General features: G+C 41.5%; 4 protein-coding genes across 4 annotated transcripts; 3 read left to right on the top strand and 1 right to left on the bottom strand.

The window, feature by feature from the left end:
• Nucleotides 1–7,249: 7,249 nt before the first annotated feature.
• MELLADRAFT_78268 (uncharacterized protein) lies at nucleotides 7,250–11,261 on the top strand (the record flags this gene model as incomplete). The annotated part of the gene is made up of 5 exons (XM_007412097.1): nucleotides 7,250–7,528; nucleotides 7,772–7,867; nucleotides 7,942–9,489; nucleotides 9,566–9,748; nucleotides 9,807–11,261. 5 exons carry the CDS (start codon nucleotides 7,250–7,252, stop codon nucleotides 10,830–10,832), a joined length of 3,132 nt encoding a protein of 1,043 aa, XP_007412159.1.
• Nucleotides 11,262–12,221: 960 nt separating this feature from the next.
• MELLADRAFT_108203 (uncharacterized protein) lies at nucleotides 12,222–12,756 on the top strand (the record flags this gene model as incomplete). The annotated part of the gene is made up of 2 exons (XM_007412098.1): nucleotides 12,222–12,345; nucleotides 12,464–12,756. The coding sequence occupies 2 exons, from the start codon at nucleotides 12,222–12,224 to the stop codon at nucleotides 12,754–12,756; spliced, it is 417 nt and encodes a 138-aa protein (XP_007412160.1).
• Nucleotides 12,757–12,855: 99 nt separating this feature from the next.
• Nucleotides 12,856–13,796, top strand: MELLADRAFT_108202 (uncharacterized protein; the record flags this gene model as incomplete). The annotated part of the gene is made up of 3 exons (XM_007412099.1): nucleotides 12,856–13,244; nucleotides 13,318–13,427; nucleotides 13,492–13,796. The coding sequence occupies 3 exons, from the start codon at nucleotides 12,856–12,858 to the stop codon at nucleotides 13,794–13,796; spliced, it is 804 nt and encodes a 267-aa protein (XP_007412161.1).
• A 722-nt stretch (nucleotides 13,797–14,518) lies between these two features.
• Nucleotides 14,519–16,569, bottom strand: MELLADRAFT_88598 (uncharacterized protein; the record flags this gene model as incomplete). Its single annotated transcript, XM_007411943.1, has 10 exons — nucleotides 14,519–14,785; nucleotides 14,914–15,014; nucleotides 15,122–15,187; nucleotides 15,320–15,567; nucleotides 15,664–15,807; nucleotides 15,899–16,025; nucleotides 16,118–16,205; nucleotides 16,267–16,303; nucleotides 16,383–16,434; nucleotides 16,524–16,569. The coding sequence occupies 10 exons, from the start codon at nucleotides 16,567–16,569 to the stop codon at nucleotides 14,519–14,521; spliced, it is 1,176 nt and encodes a 391-aa protein (XP_007412005.1).
• Between the last annotated feature and the right edge of the window lie 3,302 nt (nucleotides 16,570–19,871).

Here is a 19,871-nt window from a genome sequence, read left to right as displayed (position 1 = left end):
AGGCAAAAAGAGTAGATATAACTGAGAAAGATTGATACAGAGCCCAAAGAATAGCATGAGATGGGAAGTCAGAAGTCAGAACTATTGAAAGCATAATGTACAGGTCTCAAAAAGATAGGAAAAGGCATCTGCCGTGCAGTTTAAGTAGAGGTTATATGCCTAAAGGAAATAATGCTGCAGGAAGAAGTGAAGGATTTTTATGAATACAAATGTGAGGCAACAATCAAAATCACAGTCAAGTTTACAGATTAAGATAATGAGAGAGCTGAACAAAAAATAATAGCAGCAGCCAAGTCCCTCAGTAAAATATTGACGTGGAAAAAGCTGTGCCAAATTTAGGAAGATGGCCCTGTCAAATCAAACAATAAGCTGAGTTAAAGTCCACAATTGGCGAGATGGATGAATATGTTTCAGGAGAGTGTGTACAAACCAAGGTTGAGATTTTAGAATATAAATAGAGACTGTGCTGAGAATAATTATGAGCTCCACAACGCGTAGATCACAAGCAAGTCATGATTTTGAAAGATCTCTGGTGGCTGAAACTGAGGTGTGTCATATATAAGTGTAAACTTATGAATCTCTGCCTTCAGGCAAAATCTCAGCTTATGTTCCTTAAATAGGGCATAAGTGCTGAAATTTTGTTTGCAGGGGGGGATTTATGAATTTACATTTATTTAATCTCCAGAAAATATCCCCTCTGCCAAAACTCACCTTTTTTGCATTCCAAAAGTGGTTTTGAAATTGTGAGATTGAGGACTCTACGTCTATATCTTTTTTGAATGATTGATAGTTTTTTCTTGCTTTTCAAAGTCCAATCTTTGGGGCACAACCTTGTTGAAGTTCAACATTTACTTATTTTAAGGGATAAGCACTATGCTGATATGTTTTCTGTCATGATACAGACTGCCAAGCCGTCACAATTAGGGGATACAAAGTTGAAATCCGGCCAAAAATCTGGCTGCGTGGCCAGATTTACAGATTCCATTTTTCGCGGTAATTCGGAATCTGGACATGAGTCCGGATTCTCTCAACTTTGAATCCCCCGACTTCAAGTTCCATGCCAACTTTCCACTACACCACCAGTCCCACATCCAATATCGACAACTTGCCCCCACTTCACATAGCAACAACTTGATACCATTGCAAAATAGCCCTCAAGAGGTCCATTCAAACAGCACGACATTCAAGAAAGGTGTATGTTCAGAACAACCTAGACTCACTTGCAATGTTTCAAGTCAATCTCGCCGGGATAGATTTTTCTTACGAATGATTCAAGCCTTACGAATCCATCAAATTTCTGTAACTGACAAGAATTGAAAGAAGGCAGCTTTCTCGGTCAACCAAACTTACAATTTAATCAATCACAACATGAACTTTATGATAGATCAATCTCAAATCCTTCGATTGATGAAAAAGACCAACTCTTGACTTCAATTCTCACAAAGATTCCATCTGGTCTGACTATTCTTAAACTTATCTGTATTCTTGTTTGATTTGATTCGTGTGTGAAAAGATTCTATGAGGGATCTAATACAAAATTCAGAGTTCCAAAAAGTGACTCTTTAACAAAAATTCTAGATCAAGGATGTCTTTGGACTAAGATCAACTGCTACTGTCTGCCAGTTTCATTCATCCACAGGTTTGAAAGAGTCTTTGTTCTGAAGCTTGAGTTAAAACATCTAAAATTGCAGTTTCAAGTGTTTTTAATTGATATGGAGCAGCTAAAGAGAAAACAAAACCAAAACCAAAAGAGTAGATTAGATTTAAATCAGATCGAATATGACTTTTAAAGTATTAATCAAGAGAAGAAAAATGATCTGTTACCGATCTGTTGTACCATTGAAGTTAATTGTCCTTTATTCAAAAAATCCGTAATCTTCACTCGATCTCAATGATTAGTTGAATTCCATAAAGGAGGATAAGGTTGATTTGAATGAGAATGAGAATGTAATGAAGATCGATTTGACTCAGAGTGTAAGGAAGGATTTGTAGGGTGCCTGGTGTTGGATGAGAACAAAAATCTTGAGATTGAGGTGTTGAGTCGGATATGGAATTGAGGTGAGTCAAACTGGCCTGAGAACTGGCCAGTGATCTGTTGATTTCTCTTTTTGCCAAATTTCAAGTCGTGGCCAGAAAAAAATGGAATCTGGAAATCTGGCCACGCGGCCGGATTTTTGGCTGGATTTCAACTTTGTATCCCCTAAATGAACTCTTGTTTTCAACATACAGCCATTCCGATATTGCTTGTCGCTCCGTTTTGAAAAAGAAAAAGTGAAACCTAAGTTTTTACTCTTCAAAACTTCAAACTTGGCTGTAATTCAAGGCGATACAGCCAAATTTCAGGTTTTAACCAGTTAAAACTTAGGTTTCAAGCTCACAAACTTTTTCTTTTCAAAAAAGGCGCGACAAGCAATATCGGAATGGCTGTAGCTCCCAAATAGAAACAAAAAAATGAAGAAAAAAAGAAAGCAGAAAGAATATGATAAGAGCATAACAAAAACAGACCTGGCATGAGGTTTGTTCAACTTCAACTATCTATAGGTCCTGAAATGAGTGAATCTATTTGTATCTTCAATATAGTGTGCCAGGTATGGGAACACCACTGGTTTATCTAATAGCTTGATGACCAAGTTTATATCATGAAACTTAACTCTGGACTCCAAAGGGACACATTGCTTTTAGATCCAAGCACAATGCTTTTAGTCATCCACACACTGCTATCTTCCTTTTGTCTTAAATGTTTTCATTGAAACAGCTCCCCTTTTTAATATCTCTTTGGCCTGTTGTAGTATAACTCCTAGGCACATTGACAATGAGACTATCTGGGTGTGATTTCAGCTGCCTCCTTTGCCACTTAGTCTGCTTTTTTGTTAAACTCAATATTCTTGTGTACCAGTGTACAATATAGTGAGATTTATGGGATACAAAGTTGAATCCGGGAACGGACCCGGATTTTTTGCCAAATTTCCAGATACCGTTTTTAGCGGTAGTTTGGATATTGGGAAAAAATCCGGATTTTTGTATCTTTGAATCCCCGGTTGCTCCATCGGCCATTACACCTCTTTTTTCCCAAATGTCAACTCCATTTGGAAATTTGGAAATTTGGGACAAAATCCGGGTCCGTTCCCGGATTCAACTTTGTATCCCATAATTGTACTGTTTGTTATTGTGGTTTGGTGGTATTGGTGTAACAGCTTTGCTAGGTATTGTAAATTTTGGGTTGGATGGGTTGGCTAGTAGCTCCAAGGCTGCCTGGCTGTCACTGAGTATTACTAACAATGAGTGTTTCCTTGGCTTTCTCTTGAAATTGTACCTTATTTCAACAATCCAAGAATTAGTGCCATCATGTCCATCTCATAGTTAGAAATACCATTCAGTGGTCCATAAGCTTGAATGAGGATGTCCTCCTCCATAGCCGCCGCTAAGCCTCCTCCAGTATCTGGTATGTAAGATTGGTGAGCAAGGTGCATTACCTGTCACCTGTGCCCTTTTCTGACCAAATATGGCTCTGTGTTGTTGTGCCCACAAAAATGCCCTCTTGCCTTCTTCCACCAGGTCCATTATGGGGTGGTTGATGTCTCTGTTGGTGATCAGGTGAGTTATATTGTCAATGAAACCTTGAGATATATTGCCCAGTTTGAGGTCCACGTATAAATTGATGATAAGTGTCGAGTTGTACCATGACATGGGTTTTTGTGGAAGTCAATTTGAGACCAGTGGTTGAGCTGGATTGATCAATTCCCCTTTGCTTGAGGCCTGCAGCTGTTGTTCTATGGTTGCTTGTGTCAAGACAGTGGTAACTCCAAATCAGTAGCTCCACACCTTTGACCCCTTGAGTCTGTAAAAGCCAGGAAAAAATCTAAATTTCTATCGTGAGAACATACAAAAATTGTCTTTGATTGAGCTGAGAAATCATTTCCAGAATGAGAGTGTAAAGAAGTCTGTTGCAATGGTATTCAGTTTCTCACAAAATCTAGATTTGTGGCCAGCCGTAGATTCAGGCCAAAGATTACAATTACCACAGTCTTGCCACACCACAGTCTTGACACAAACCACTATAGTTGCTCTAATTGTTGCATCAAATCACTAGACGTCCTGAGCTGGGCCTCCATCACATTTAGCTTAAGTTTTGCTTCTTCCATTACTAAGCTAAACAATATCACAGTTCCCACTGTTTGCACTGGTTCAACAACATCACTGTTTTTGGCAGATTCAACAATTCTTTCCACATATGGCAAAAGGATTGGGTCTCTAGCTGTTGCATTGTAGGAGGTTTTGAATTGATAGTCCATTGTGTCTTCACACGTGTTTGGCATGTTCAAACACATTGCTACCAGGTCTTATTGTTTGCTGGGAGAAATGGAGGTGGATTGGGTGGCATAGGAGAGCTCTGAGCAAACTTAACTAAGTCCCTTGCCAACGGCCCAAGGCTCAAGCAAGGAACTTACCACTATTTTGTTATATGTTGGACATTGAGAAGACATAACAAAGGTTTTTACTACCTTGAAGCAGATTAAACTTCAAGATTCACCACTGAAAACCAGACAATACAGTGGTTGCTGGGTTTGAATCCAGTTAAAAAAATTTGAAGGCTTTCATTTTTTATCAATGTACAACATATAACAAAATAGCTGTACCTCAAAAACAAGAAATTTGGCCTGAGAAGTGAGCTGTATTGAGCGCAAAACCACTACATTGTGTTTTTGGCTTTGTGGCTATATAAACAACACTCCATGTAAAAGGAAAAGTTGTTAGGAAGAGTCTATTACATGTGCTACAGTTGTTATCACCAAAGCCCTCTGACTGGCTCCCTGCAAGAACAATTGGGGCAGTTGACCCAGTACTTTGGTATTTTTTATGCCATGATATTTCTTGAAAAGCCCATTTTTGGACTGTTCAGGTGTAGAGGAACCAAGAAATGGTACTCATGAACCTGTACAGACACTTTTGCAAAAATAAATTGAGCTAAGACCCCAACCAGTCGGAACGCAGGCTGATTTGAGCCTGATGCAAGCCTAATACAGGCATATTTCATGGCTTTACATAACTAGCTATGTACTTAACATCATAGTTGAGTCAGATTTATAGCATAAAAACCCACAAAAAAATACCAAAGTTTGGTCAAAATTGGTGAAAACCCCCAAATTTTTGATTGTTTTGGTGAAAGTAGGTGTTATTGGAACCCCCTGACCAGTTGGACCGGGGCCAGCCCCGGCCAAACCAGTCAGAGAGCTTTGGTGATAACAACTGTAGTGCTTCAAGCTCTCCAATATGTCTCTGGGAACTTGCACTTTTGGTTGGTCCAAGGTTGGAGTTTTTTGCCGCTTTCAAATACAGGCTTCAAACCCGCTCACTGCGCAGGAAGCGGTGAAAAAGTCCAATCACAAATCACTGAGCAGCAGAGCTTCCAGTCCACAAATGGAACTTCTGGAAGCTGTAGCTTATGTAACAGCTTGTGGCCATTATCCTATTTCTTTGCATGAAAGGGACTTGAATAAGCCAAAAAAATATTAAGATGTAGAGATTTTTTGCTGAATACAGCCTACTTCTCACGCAAGGATTTGGGTTTTTGAGGAAAATCCCTTGCTCAAGCCTTGGGCCGTTGGCAAGGGACTTAGTTAAGTTTGAGCTCTGAGAGCAATAAAGGGGATTATTGAGGTATTGATGTGGTGATTGTGGTGGTCAAGGTAACACTGCGGGAATTAATTAGTTCGAACCCCGATTGAACCAAATTTCGGTGTCCGGGTTTGAAATTTCCTCAAATTGTGAATTTTGTTCACAACTTGTTTGCAATACGTTTGCCAAATTCCCTCAAGCGGTACTCTCCTTGCCCCTTGTATGTACAGCTACATCATACAACAACAACGCCTTTCAACAACAGTCACCACAGATTCACCAATGTGCAGAGCATCAAGACTGAGGATGCATGACAAAGGAAAGATGGCTCAATGGTCGGAAATGGGGTGGTTGGTGTATGTTGTAGCTGTACATACATCCGCGGGGCCAACAGAGTACCGCTCAAGGGCAATTGGCCAACCTATTGCAAACGAATTGTGAACAAAATTTGCAATTCAAGGAAATTTCAAACCCGGACACTGAAATTCGGTTCAATCGGGGTTCAAACTGATTAATTCCCGTGGTGTAAGACAACAGAGATTCAAACACGATTACTATGGTGGCTCTAAAGCGCCACTTGAGTCACTCTGTCAAAATTGACAAAAACAACAAAAATGACCCAAAACAAGCCCCGGCGAACAGGTGCCGACCCTGGCCGACCCTGCTCGGCCAAATCATCAGATTCTTCTTTGCCTTCTCATCACCGAATGTTCATCATCGACTTCAGCGGAGTACTTGAGGAAAACAATAGTTAAAGTTGTTGAAGCATGATGAACTGCAAGATCAAGACAATAATGCTATAGGATTAATGAAAACTAACCTTGTAGGAATACCGCATATATAGTTAATTGAATCGATCGATTTTCTTTGACGAGTTTATTGTAGGGATCCTCCTATTTCCCTTCTATTTCTCTTGAAAACAGCTGGTCTTCCTAGAAATTGAGGGTGCTTTATCTCTTTCAGCTCATATACATAGCATACCTTACTTGGAATCACGGATTGAGACACATTTTGCTGGATGTCCGCCGATAAATTGAACATTCACTGCATTTTTGACAATGTCCGACTTATTTAAACAAGATTGTCAGATCCTTGAAAAATTATCCTCTTCTTTTCATCTCTCAATCCTTACAAAAGTGATGAATATCAACAAAATAACGTGCTGATAAGATGGACTGAGACCTCGATGAATTGAGGATTGCCACGGGTCTGGACATTGTCCAGGGTCGGCACCTGTTCACCGGGGCTTGTTTTAGGTCATTTTTGTTGTTTTTGTCAATTTTGACAAAGTGACTCAAGTGGCGCTTTAGAGCCACCGTACGATTACGCAGTCACCGCGAAAAAGTCGACTGTAGTGATTCGAGTTCAAAATTCTGGGCCGACGTCCTATGTATAATGTCCGCCTGATTTTCCGAAGAGGCTCAAAAGTCGGGTCCAGTCTGGCCCTGAATGTTGTGTTATCACTTCCCAAATCGGATACATGGACTGGGTCACAATTTCAGGACCCGCGACGCGCCGGTAACCAAAAGTACAAGTTGCTCCCAATCATCTGATCATCTCTTTACCTCGACTTTCATCATCATCATCATCTGAATTCACGTACAACAGTGCCTATAGATATCCACCTCGAACGATGGGCTTCGGGAGTAAACGAGGCGGCACCAAAGTACCTAATGCTAAACTCAAGCCTGTCCCCATCCCATCGGCTCCGCGCTCTGACCTCAATTCAGTAGCCCATCGCTCTACTAAACCAAGCAAAGGAAAAGGCAAAGAAACATGCAATACACCCCTAGCTATTGAAGGGGACGACGATGAAGAGGATCAAAGTGAATTTCGGGAATCACTATGTCGGGAAAAATCTTTGCTCGCCGGCTGCATTGTCTGTTTCAGCGGTATTCTCGATCCGGTCAAGGTAAATTTGACTCATCATGATCAAAAATTCGTGTATTGACTCATCTTCCTATGGAATTCCCACATATCTCAGTCGCAAGCAAAAGACTATGCAGAGAAACTTGGGGCAACTGTGACGAAAGCCTTGACTCTGGATGTTACCCATTTGATTTGCGATAGACCGGGAAGTGCTAAATACCATGTATGATTTCTCTCTAGTTCGATTCTAGTATCCGCTCTGATCAACTCAAGTTGTCTGCGTCAGGCCGCCATAGACAACAACATCAAGATCATGCTGCCAATGTGGCTTGAAGCTCTTTATTCTTCTTTCACCGAGGGTGACAACGTCGATTTCAAGAATGTAGGTCAAATAAGTTTCACATCTTGACGGTTGCACGCAAATTGTCTCATCTTGAAAACATTTTCTCGAACCAGATCACCCAACGCTACGCCATGAAACCATTCCAGAGTCTCAAGTTCTCGATCACTGGTAGCACTTCCACACCTCGTACCCACTTTATTCAACTGGCAGAAGACAACGGCGCGTCAGTATCGTTGAATCTTGACATCGACTGCACCCACCTCATCGTCTTGGCGTCATCAGAAGCTTCGGCCGATGTTGATTCCACGCTTTTCAACTTGGACAAGGTTCAAGCCGCTCGTAAGACCGACGCTTCCATCAAAATTGTTTGGCAAGAATGGCTCGAAGATAGTGCGGCACGTGGTGGATGTCTTTCGGAAACGCTCTACTTGATGAAAGAAGGTTTACCCCGTCCATCTCGCTTGCATCTCAATCATGGCACAAATTTAGCCTCTAAAGGCGACTCAGAGAAGCCTGCTCTCACGCGCGAGTTTTGTTCGGAGGAACCGGCTGTTGCCATCAAAAGGGCCGCGACAAGACCTGGAAGTCAAACTGCGATACTGGCTTCTATCATATCGGAACAAGATCTCCCTGCCACAAGAGCCTTCAACCGCGTCAAATCTAGACCATCTCGAGCTGCCAGTCCTGATGTCGGCCCGGACCCACCTGAGTTCGACTTTGGAGATCTGCATCGGAAGGAAGATGCGACGTCCAATTCCCAGGTGGTGAATGCCGCTTCACGTCTCACCGACCTGCTAGATCAACCCAAAAGTATTGACCGACAGTCCTTGGTCAAGAAACTCAGTTCCGTTCGGTCATCTAAATTCGAATCAACTTCTCATACTTCGTCTCAGCGCGTCGAAGATGCCCGCGGCCAGACCGCTTGGGCACACCCGACCTTGTTTCGCAACTGTACTATCTCAATAGCAGGATGCACTCCATCGCATCATCGCCAGGTCACCGAAGCAGTCACTGACTGTGGAGCTATAGTCACCAGTGATCATGCCCAGGCTGATTATACCATTGTCCCTCATATTAAGTCAGCACCTCTCAATCAACCATTCTGTTTGTGTCACACAGCTAAATGCCCTTTGATCTTCGTTCTGTCCAGTCCGCCATGGATTCCCCCAGGATGCAACCCTGTTGCACATAGCTGGGTAGAACAGTCATTATTCGAAGGCCAGCTTGTAGATCCAGATAACAACTGGGCGGCTAGACCCATCCGTTTAAATCCCATTCCGTCCCCGGAGCAACATGTCTTTTCAGCATGCGGCTACAATCCTCCCGAATTACAAATTCTCAAACGAGCTGTGAATTCCTTGAAACTGAAATTCATAGATTATCCGCACCGTCACGACGTCACTCACATATTTGTTGGCCCGGACAAAAATAGTGCGCGCTTGCAAAAAGTAAAATCGTGGAGTGAGAAAGAGTTTGTCGATCTTGATTGGCTGCTTACCCTAGCGCGCGGTGAACGAATAACTTCAGCTAGTTCAATCGTTATACCCGCCATGTCGGCAGTTTTACCTTCAGCTCTGGAACGTCAATCCCAAGTACCTTTACCTTTGCAACTCCCGCAACCTCTGATCGATTGTGTCATATATGTGACCAGAAAGGCATCCGTATGTGTTGCATCCTGTCCGCATATATCATGGTTTGGCTGGCCTATGGCTGACTTAATTTTGCTTTGTTCCCCAGGTTGATCGACATTCTAAATCAGTTGGAGCTTGTCGCAAACTTGGCGCGCGCGTTGTGGAGAGATTCGACGAAACTGTAACTCATCTGATTCACATTGGTGAGCGAAGCAATGAGGCATCTAAGGAATTCAAGGTTGCAAAAGCCAAAGGCATGTTCATAGTACATCCTTGCTGGTTAACCGAGGTGAGCGTTGCCTTTCATTTCTGTGTTAGTCAACCTCTGAAGTATTGGGATTGTTCAGTGCAAGAACAAAACAATCCGAGCCGAAGAAATCGCATTTCCACACACGTACAAGGCCGGCCTGGCATTAGACTATGCAACTTCACCCGTGCCGGAGCGGTCGACAAGGTATCCGTTATCTTCTCAGAAGTGCGCTGATAATTTGCCGAGTTCCTCCACTGGACATGATCTTGAGTCAGACTTGCAGGAAGACGAAGACTTTTTCCAACTAAATGATGATCTTAGACTTAGATCACCCGTACTCGATCCATCTCGAACAATCAATGGGCTTTCTTCAGAGAGTGAACACCTTGCTGAACATCAATCTGTGAACAATGACTACGTTTTAAAGAGTGGAGTTGAAGCAGAAAGTGAAGATTTTGAAAACCAACTGGACCCAGACAAGTTTTTTCACGGGATCAACGTCACAGCGACATCGCATCTATGTGAATTGCCTCCCAGCTCTTCGCCATTACAACCTGCAGAACCAGGCTTCAACACCCAAATCGGCGGGTTTCTTGAACTTCTTCAAAAGCGAAATGCTACGCCAGACGCCATGAAAAACGAGAAGGAGAATAGACGCACTCGAAAAAGAGGCCTAGTTGATCACTCGCGATCCAACAGTACTGGTCCATCTGCAAATGTCTCACTAAGTGGCCGACTACAAAAGAGTCAAGTGGGCAGCGACACAGGCCTTCATCGTACCCTTTCCGACTTGGCTCTCGCTAACCGGGCCCTGAGTAAAGCGCAACCCGAATTTGAAGAGTACGATGAAAGTATGAAGGTTACATGGGATGATCCAATCAGCAAACGAAATATCATCACAGCTCGTGTCAACAAAAAGACCACTGACCGACGTATCGAACAACGACCAGAGGCTACTAACACTGGTCGTGGTAGTGGAATCAGCGACGTGCAGGAACAAGAAAACTCTCTTCATGGTCAACGAGCAGTGATCATTGACTTGGCAACTGATACGGATCAATCGCAAAACCAAGCAGTCCCACTTCCTCCGCTCAAGAGACGCCGGGCCAGGTTAATATCTTAAGTGGGAATCGTTCAACTACCACACAGTCTTTTTACAACCTTTGCATATACTATAGTTTCTGATCAGTTTCATACTTGACACCATTTTGATTAAGCATCTTTTCATCAGCCTTCTTAAGCCACCATCCTTGTACCCTCTTGATCGAGTACTTTATGTGAGGGTGTGGAAGTAAAAGAAACTGTATTTCATCATCTTGTCTCCGTGGTTTCGTACTTGCATAAATATTTACTATTTTATTGGAAAAGTTATCTATAGCTTTTCGTCTAATGATGTCATGTTATGTTGTATTTGCGCGTAATTATTATAATTAAACCGGCCAATTTTTCGTCAAATGTAGGTATGTAACATGGGTCTGGTGTTTAGGTGCTTGATGGATCTTTAGATATGACGCTGTATAATATGCAACTTGTGTGTTCACAATCTCCAAGGAAACTGATACAGGGCCAAGCGAAACTCGCGATGCATCGGATTCGAGGTCAGTCAGTCTGGTGGATGAGTTTGTTTGTTGACACATAGACGTGATTGTCCCTATTCAAATCTCTGCAAAAGCAAAAATGCCAATTGAAATTGTATGTACCACATCATTGCCACATGACTTTACTAGTCGAGAAAAATAGGTTTCAACAAGCTCCTTAGCATCTTCGCCACAAACGCTTGCACGAGTCCGGATGTGGCACCGGCGCACCTCGGAGTCGAGATCTTCCTGCATGAGGATTCCCTCGTACATGTATTGAGACCTGAAGTCTCTCCCTGATGCGTCCGGAGGTATCACAATGTGCTGCTGTTTGATTTGATCTTTAGGGTATGTAATGAACTCCAGTCAATTTTGGAGTTCATCAGTTTTCATGGTAGGTTTTTAGTATTACATACCACACAGTTAATATTTTGATTATCTTTCTTCTTCTCAACACTATAGTAACTACTTTTTGACATATAGTTTTCATAGATTATTGTCTCCAAGACATACACCATCCAGTATCATCAATTGGACAAGAACTATATAAAATGAGAAAAAGAGCCCTTCCAAGTTATTGTCTTCATCTCACATTTGCATTCATGACTGGTGTGGTCCTTGCTGAAATTGAAACATGTGAGACCGTGTTTTGAAACTCATTGCTGAGAACTTAGAAGTGACATCGTGCCATCATTATGACCTCTGCTGTAGATATGATACATAGATGTAGTTACATATTCTAGGATGGAACCCTAACTTAACTAAGTCCATCGGCTCTATTGCGGCGCGAGATGGAACCCTTGTCTCACTGCTGACCCATATATGTATGAATAGTGGTTGTGTCGATCCATGTTCACACTTCAAGCTCCCAGAGCTAAAACAACCAATCTCATTTTAAACTAATCTTTATAACTCAAGTCTAGAAGACCTCAAAGATGACATATCCTTGGTGGAATATTTCAATTTGGTGCATCTTCATCCTGTGTCTCAAGCTGCACAACTCAGTTTGCAATCAATCATTTACATTTGATAACATGGATATGGAGATCGCTTTTCAAGGTATTTCAATAGCTCTATTATTGAAAACAGACAGCTCAAAGATGTCACGATGATTTCATCTCTACAGAGATCTAGAACAATTTTGTTCATTTTCATCATTGTTTTCCTATAATCACAGACCTGTTCAATCTACCATTGCTGGAAACACAAATGGGAGCTATGGAGCCAACAACAAAGAGTTCAAATATTTTGACAAATGTACCTTCTACCCGTGCAAAAACAAAGTTAAAAGCTAAAGCTACAACACAAAAGGCAAATCATAAAAGTAGGGCACTTCTGCTAGAATTTGTCATGTCTATTAAATTTGATCATTTTAGTTGGCTTAATATTTATTTTACGGATTCAAACTCTAGTAATCAAACAACCATCACAGATATCAAAGAAAGCATTGAAAGAGGCCTTCAAAAATGAAAATTCAGTACACAAAAAGAAAAAGAGTATGAAAAGATGACTGTACTATCTTACGTTGATTGATCAGTCACTGACCAAGCATCACTCCCATCTTCTTTGATGCTTGATTATCTTGCAGACACATATGAAGACAAAGCAAAAGATTTTCTAGTCAAACTCAAGAGTAAATTTAACCCAGATATCGTTCTTGAAAGGGTAACATGCCTAACTGGATATCTGAATGAGTTTATGTTGCCTAAATCAGGTATTAACACTCTGGAAAAAACTGCAAGTTACAAAATATGCTTTTACATTCTCTTAACCTTTCTAAAAGAGACTCAACAGTTAAAATCTTTAGAACACATCAAAGCTTCACTATCCAAATTTTGCAAAACTTCCATACCTAATCACATCAAGGATTTAGGTGAGAAATGGAGTGTGGACAACCTCTTGAAACTGTACACCTATAAAATCATTGAATTGCGCACTGGAAATGTGGATTTTGATGTGTCAGTCTCTCATTCCCTATTTTCTAAATTTGAGCATGCTAAGTTTATGATTTGCCCTTGTTATGCACCTTAGAGACCAAGATGAGAGCACAAGAGTTATCATACAGTTCCAAGACTATATGAACAAGAGGGAAACTTGGTCTCTTGATTTGCAGACAAAACTACTGCAGTTCTGGACACCTAGTAAGTCATCTGTAGGCCTTTCTTTCTACATATTTGTTGATGAAAATTACTCTAAAATCCACAGGAATGAATCTGTTTGGAATAATGCAGAAAGAGATCAATTGGTGGCCAGAAATTGATAAGATATTAGTTTCAGAAGGAGATTCAGTGATACACTTGCTTGATTGCTTAGAGGCCAGGGTCAAATCTTTAAATCAAACAAATCCCAACCTTGAGGCCATATTGGAATCATATTTGAAATTTCTTCATGAATTCTGTAATTATACTTCAATTGAAGATCATGCACTTCATGCATTCTTTACTCAAGTGGACCATCCAAGATTAGGATCAATATCCTGTGGAGTGATCAAATCTGGAAAGATGCCCTGACCTTGCTGATCTCTTGTACCATCCATTCATGGTGATTGACTATCCTAAAGTGTTTCTATAGGCCCTGGTCACCTAATTTCATCTTGTTTTCTTCATCTCACCACAATTTCATCAACTTCTACTTGTGTTTCCCTTGTAAACCATCATCCATCACAATGCTTAATCCCTTCTCTGTGGGCTACTTTCAAAATGCCTTTACAGTCAGAATCATTATTGTTGAAAGACTTGCAATGAAAGTACATAGACACATACATTGTGCCTTTCATATACCAGATCGTCACATACTGCCAGTGCCATTATCTACCAGGGAATTGGCAAACTTAACTAAGTCCCATCGTGCCGGGGTTTATACGTAGCAAGCGATGGCCGAGAATTGGTAGATTTATTTCAAAAAAAAGAACATACCGGAACTAGTGGAGAAGGATAATGGAAGCTTATGACACTCAATAGTATGTACAAACATACATATTGGTGAATCACACAATTGGATTTCACTAGGTTTTCTGATTTGATCAAAAGATCAGTCACTTCACAACATTTTCAAGCTCGGAATAATCTGTGTCCATATATCAGAAACTAAGCTGCTCTGGTGAACATTAGAATTATCCATTTGGTAGTTCATAGCAGAAATTTCATTTCCCATCACTTTCATAAGTTCTTTAAAACAAATTTGGCAAAGGGAAAGATTCACATCTACATACAAAGTTGTAACTGATGGTTCATCAAGCTCTACAAACCAGTTGAGCAACTGATCTAAGTGATGTCTCAGACTGGCCAACTTGATTATGACCCCCGCGTTCAGCTTCTAGGTAAAGGATACGAGGTCTAGGGCTAACCGAAGAAACATGTAAGGAATGAAGAGTACCGTAATTACTCAAACGATTCATCTTGATGTTTGTCTTGATTGATTGGTCATTCGATTCATCACTTTGTTCTTGAAGAGTTGTGAAAAGTGCGTGAGAATGAGAGTTTGGAATGTCTAAGTCGTCCTGTTTACATGAGAAAGTCGTATCAGTATATCCGAAGGATTGTAATCAATTTGATTCTTCACTTCAATCTGGCTCTTGAATTAAGTGTGTTGGGTGAAAGTGAGAGATTTAAATGAGACTTGACTTACTTTAGCGTGTATGAGTAGTATGGTGGTGTTTTCTGATTTGAGCTCAGAAAGACGGGCTTTGGTATCGAAATGCGTTTTGAGAGTGGTACGTATCACTTGATCTAACATTTCGGGAAGATGATCATCAGTTCTTGTGAAACCTACAAGTCTGAGGCTATTGACTATGTTACAACAGCCATAAAATACCGAGAAGGACTTCCAAACTCACCTTGAAGTTGAGGGAAGTAAGAGAAAGGTTGTAGGATTGGAAACACCTTGAAAAGTACGTAAGTTTCTATCATTCAAGTTGTTATCAAGTCATGTTAGATTTGGGGCAAAGAATTAAATGAACCAGCCACATGGATCTTGTCGGTATCAAATACATGTATAGATTGTTTGGCAGGATATTAGCAATAGTCAAACTCACTAAGTAATTCAGGCAGGCTAGTGAATGGAGCAATAAGACTGATGGCCCGAGGTCCCGGCAACTGATTTGCGTCTAAACGATGAGCCAGTCCCATAGTAACAGCTGTACCAAGACTATGTCCTACTACACCAATCTGATCGGGTTTACCACCTTGTTTGATTAACCAGTTCCAAACCGTTTGCGCATCTGTGATCAAACCTGATTCACTGGGTGGGAATTGTTTGGCAGAGGAAGAATCTGCAAAACCACTGATTGAAAAGATTTGATCAGTAGCTGTACTGATTCGAATACGAGGGCTAATCAAGATATCAAGGACGGTGATACATAATGTCAGACGAACTAACCGGTAGTCATAGGACACAAAGTTCATTCCCTCTTCACATCCTTCAAGACCTCTTGGACGCGTGAAGCCTCTGACCATAGCAGCACGAAATCCCTTTGCACGTGAAGCTGCGTTACCGTGGGAGTAAAGTACGGTCTTATGTGTCCTATTGTTTTTCAAGTCGTCCAGAGTACTTCATGTCAGCCCATGTGACAACTTGATGATGAGTACGGAGTAGGAGCTGGGTTGATGCTCACCTTAATGCCTGCTTAAAGGTTTCTTCCGTGATTTCACTCGCGTGTAAACTTAGTGGCTGCTCTGATCCTGGTGTACCGCTTCGCAGATGGCGTTCATAAACAAAATCTGGCAGGGCGTGCCAGACCCCTAGATATAGTAGCAGACAAGGCTGTGTTTAAGTAATCTGTGCAACGCATGCCCTCGCAAAAGGGCTTTAGATATGGCATGAAAATGCTCACCTATGGTAGCACCATCTGGCGTGGTGAGGTATAAGTTCCTTACTTGTCCCGGTGCGAGCCCGTATCGTTCAGGTTGACTAAAGTCGGCCTTGACAAAGGAAATCGTATGGTAAGAATGTGAGAAATATGATCAGAGTGTATGCAATCACCTGTACGGGAAGTCGAACCCAGTGTAGGAAAATCAAACTGCAAGGAGATGATGTTAAAGATCAAATTCGGTTTATTCAAAGCACATGAAGTCCAAGTGAATGTACCACTAGCTGACCCTCTTTGAACGTAAGGGATCGTCAACAATGCTAAAAAGCCTAAGTAGAAGACTGAGAGGTACGCAATACACACGCTATGAGTTTCTCTACAACTCTCACTTGCTTAAAGATGATATTTAGTACTCGAATCAGACACTCACCAATCGATGCAACAAGCCATAAATGAGCCTTGGCTAAAATTCCCATCTCAACCCGTTCAAGTCTTGCAGCTTTCCTATCGTTTTCCTAAATTTGTCCAACCTATTGTATCACTCTACCAAAAGCTCTGTTCAACCCTTTTAAAGCCTAGAAAGGTTGTATCGCAATTGAACGTGTTAAACCAACTTCGTCGGTAAAAGTACTTGCACTTGATATGGTTTTGCTAGGAGCAACCTTCACGTTTAGCATTTCCTTCAAATCGGGAGATCGAGTAATTGGTTCAAGATCTGGCCACGAAACAGCAGGGGTAAAACATTGGAGTTCAGCTCAGCACGACCTGTGGTGTCCGACTCGACTTGGAACCGGGTACGCCCGATCCGAGCTGATTCCTTCCAAGTGGAAATCTCACACAAAATCCAAGAGGATCATGCATGATGAATTTCTCTTACCCCAAGCTGCATCTCCAAATCAAAAGACTAGGAGTTGGTAACTTGTTACAGTAGACTCTGAGAAAAGCGATATGTGTCAAAAGCGATACAGTCAAACCTGTGCAAATGCATACCTGCGCAGATGCATAACCTGTGACAATGCATAGAAAAATTCCTAGATCTTGATACTTTTTACCGCCAAACTAGACAATGGAATTGCATAACCCGTGAAAATGCATAGGAAAAGTCTTCCACCCAAATTATGCAATTGCACAGGTTTGACTGTACTCTCAAAAACCTGATACTTTTTGGGTCAAATATTTTTTATTTGCAGTAAATTTGATTGCAAAACCGATAAACTTGTCAAACCCGATAAGTGATACTTTTTTTTTGGTATCCCAGGTTTGAAACCGATAATTTCAGGGGGTTGTACGACTTGTGGTTTTAGTTTTCTTGTATGTTTTTTAGTCCAAACTTTGAACTACATACACATAACCTTCTTCATCGCAGAATCTCCACCTCTCATTCATAATCACAAGTTGATACATACATATCATGCTTTCCAAGGACCTTTCTAAATACAGTATCTCTCACATTGAGAAGGGATTCGAAACCTTGAAATCCGAGAATGACACTCGCTTAAAACCTTTGAAAGAGTTGATGAGCTCAGGAAAGAAACTTACCGAAGCTGAAGAACGGTTCATGGATCAATTGGCCAACCTTGTTGATGAATGGAAGTTGGTAGAGCGCATCAGAGAAGTTGGGGATGTTGCTCGTGCTGCCATTGACCTCAACAAGGAGGAGAAGGCTGCATTAGAGGTGCTAATTCTAAAGGCTGATCAGACACGTCCAATGATGTCAAAAGCACTGAACAGTGAGTCTATAAAATTTTCATCGTTACCAATTGAAGCTGGCTTTCTCAAATGAACAATGCCTTTGGACTTGGTTTTCAGACAAGCGTAAACATACGGAGACTTCACAGCCAAACTCATCAACCAAAAAAAAGGTTGAAAAGAAAAAGGCCAAAGTCGTGAAGAAGGTCAACCCGACGCTCTCTCAGCGAATCGAGATTCTAAATTGGCATCATGCTAATGGGGGCAAGCAAATTAAGACTGCTCGAAGATTTCAAGAATTGTATCCTGAGCTGCAATTTGGACAGCCTCGACTTTTGGAATGGTTGAAAGAAGAGAATGAGAACAAGTTTCGAAGCGATTACAATTCTGGGATTGGTCTTCACTCGAAGAGAATAACTAGCACTGAGCATCCTCAAGTGACCCAAGCACTTGAGACTTGGGTGACACAGGCTGAACACCTAGGTCTTATCTTGACTGGCTCAGTGATGCGTGCGATGTGGAATTGCTTTGCGGACCTCTTCAAGGTACCAGACGAAGACCGACTTCGTCTCTCTGAGGGTTGGTTGACAAGTTTCAAAAGTCGAACGGGTCTACGTTCCGTTAAACGTCATGGCGAAGCTGGTTCAGCTTCACCTGATACTGTGGCTGCAGAAAGGTCCCGTGTGCGTGCTATAACGGATCTCTATGATCTCACCGATATCTATAACATGGACGAGACTGGCCTGTTCTATGGGTACGTCTGTGTTACAATAATTTGAATATTTTTCAATCTGTTTATGTGGTTTACCCTTCTGTAGAATGCCACCGGATAAGGGCTTAGCTTTTAATGCAAGGTCTGGGATCAAGTCAGACAAGCGTCGTCTGACATATGCTTTTGCAATCAATGCCGATGGATCCGATAAGCGCCGTCCTTTAATCATAGGAAAAGCTCATAGGCCTGTATGCTTTAATGGGAAGACAGGCGAGCAACTCGGCTTTTACTATCGGAACAACACGAAAGCTTGGATGCAGACCGAAATCTTTTGCGAGTGGATTGAATCCTGGGATCAAGAGCTTCGGTTGAAGGGTCGCAATGTCTTACTTCTTGTTGACAACTTTTCCGGTCACTCTGTCAACCCAGACAGACCTTTAACAAACATCCGCCTCGAATTCTTCGCCCCAAACCTTACCTCTCACGTTCAACCACTTGATGCGGGCATCATTGCCAATTTCAAGTGTTATTATCGATCCGAATTTATCAACTATGCAATTGATCGTTATGAGCTCCAAATCCCAATTGGTGAGATTTACAAGATTCATCAGCTGGATGCTATGAAACTCGCTTCTGAGGCCTGGTTTAGGGTCTCCAACACCACAATTTCAAACTGCTGGAGAAAGTCTGGCATTCTTTCTGCTCGAAATCCAGACGGATCGGTCAAGATTGAGGACAATCATACCCATCTCCAAGATCTCGAATTGGATCCGATAATCGATGATGAAGCCAGAGACACTTTAAGATCTGACTTGGACAGTCTTGAAAGTTTAAATCTTGTCCATAAACTACATCGAATGTCACTATCCGAGCTCATGAATCCAATTGGCGAGCATTCAAGTGGGTTAGAAGAATGGACACCCGAAGAAATTTTTGAAAGTGTTCAAGAAGATATGCAAGAGAAGGCTGCAGTTGAAGAAACACCACCACCACCTCGACCAACTCATCACAAGTTCATCAAAGCCTCGGAGATTATGTTGGGATATATGGCCTATGAAGGAAATGATGAAGTGAAAGGGTTTGAACGCGCCATCAGGGCCTCAGTAAGACATTACCGCCTAGTTCATGTCAAAGCTGCCAAGCAGCAAACCCTCACAAATTTCTTTTCTAAAAATTCTTAAGAACTGTGTATAATACAATACAATTCACATATTTCTCTGTCATAACCAATATTTTTGCTGCAATTTGATTCATATTGGTTTTCTCAGAGAATTGAAAAAACCAATACTCTTTCAAAACCAATAGATTTAGTCCAAATTTTTCCGTTATCGGTTTTCTCAGAGTCTACTGTATTAACCGATTGGAATGGGGATTAAA

The sequence above is a fragment of the Melampsora larici-populina genome (assembly GCF_000204055.1).
Source record: "Melampsora larici-populina 98AG31 unplaced genomic scaffold MELLAscaffold_28, whole genome shotgun sequence".
In the NCBI taxonomy this organism is placed as follows: domain Eukaryota; kingdom Fungi; phylum Basidiomycota; class Pucciniomycetes; order Pucciniales; family Melampsoraceae; genus Melampsora; species Melampsora laricis-populina.
Note: the sequence above shows the minus strand (reverse complement) of the source record. Positions and strands in the feature narration are given on the sequence as shown.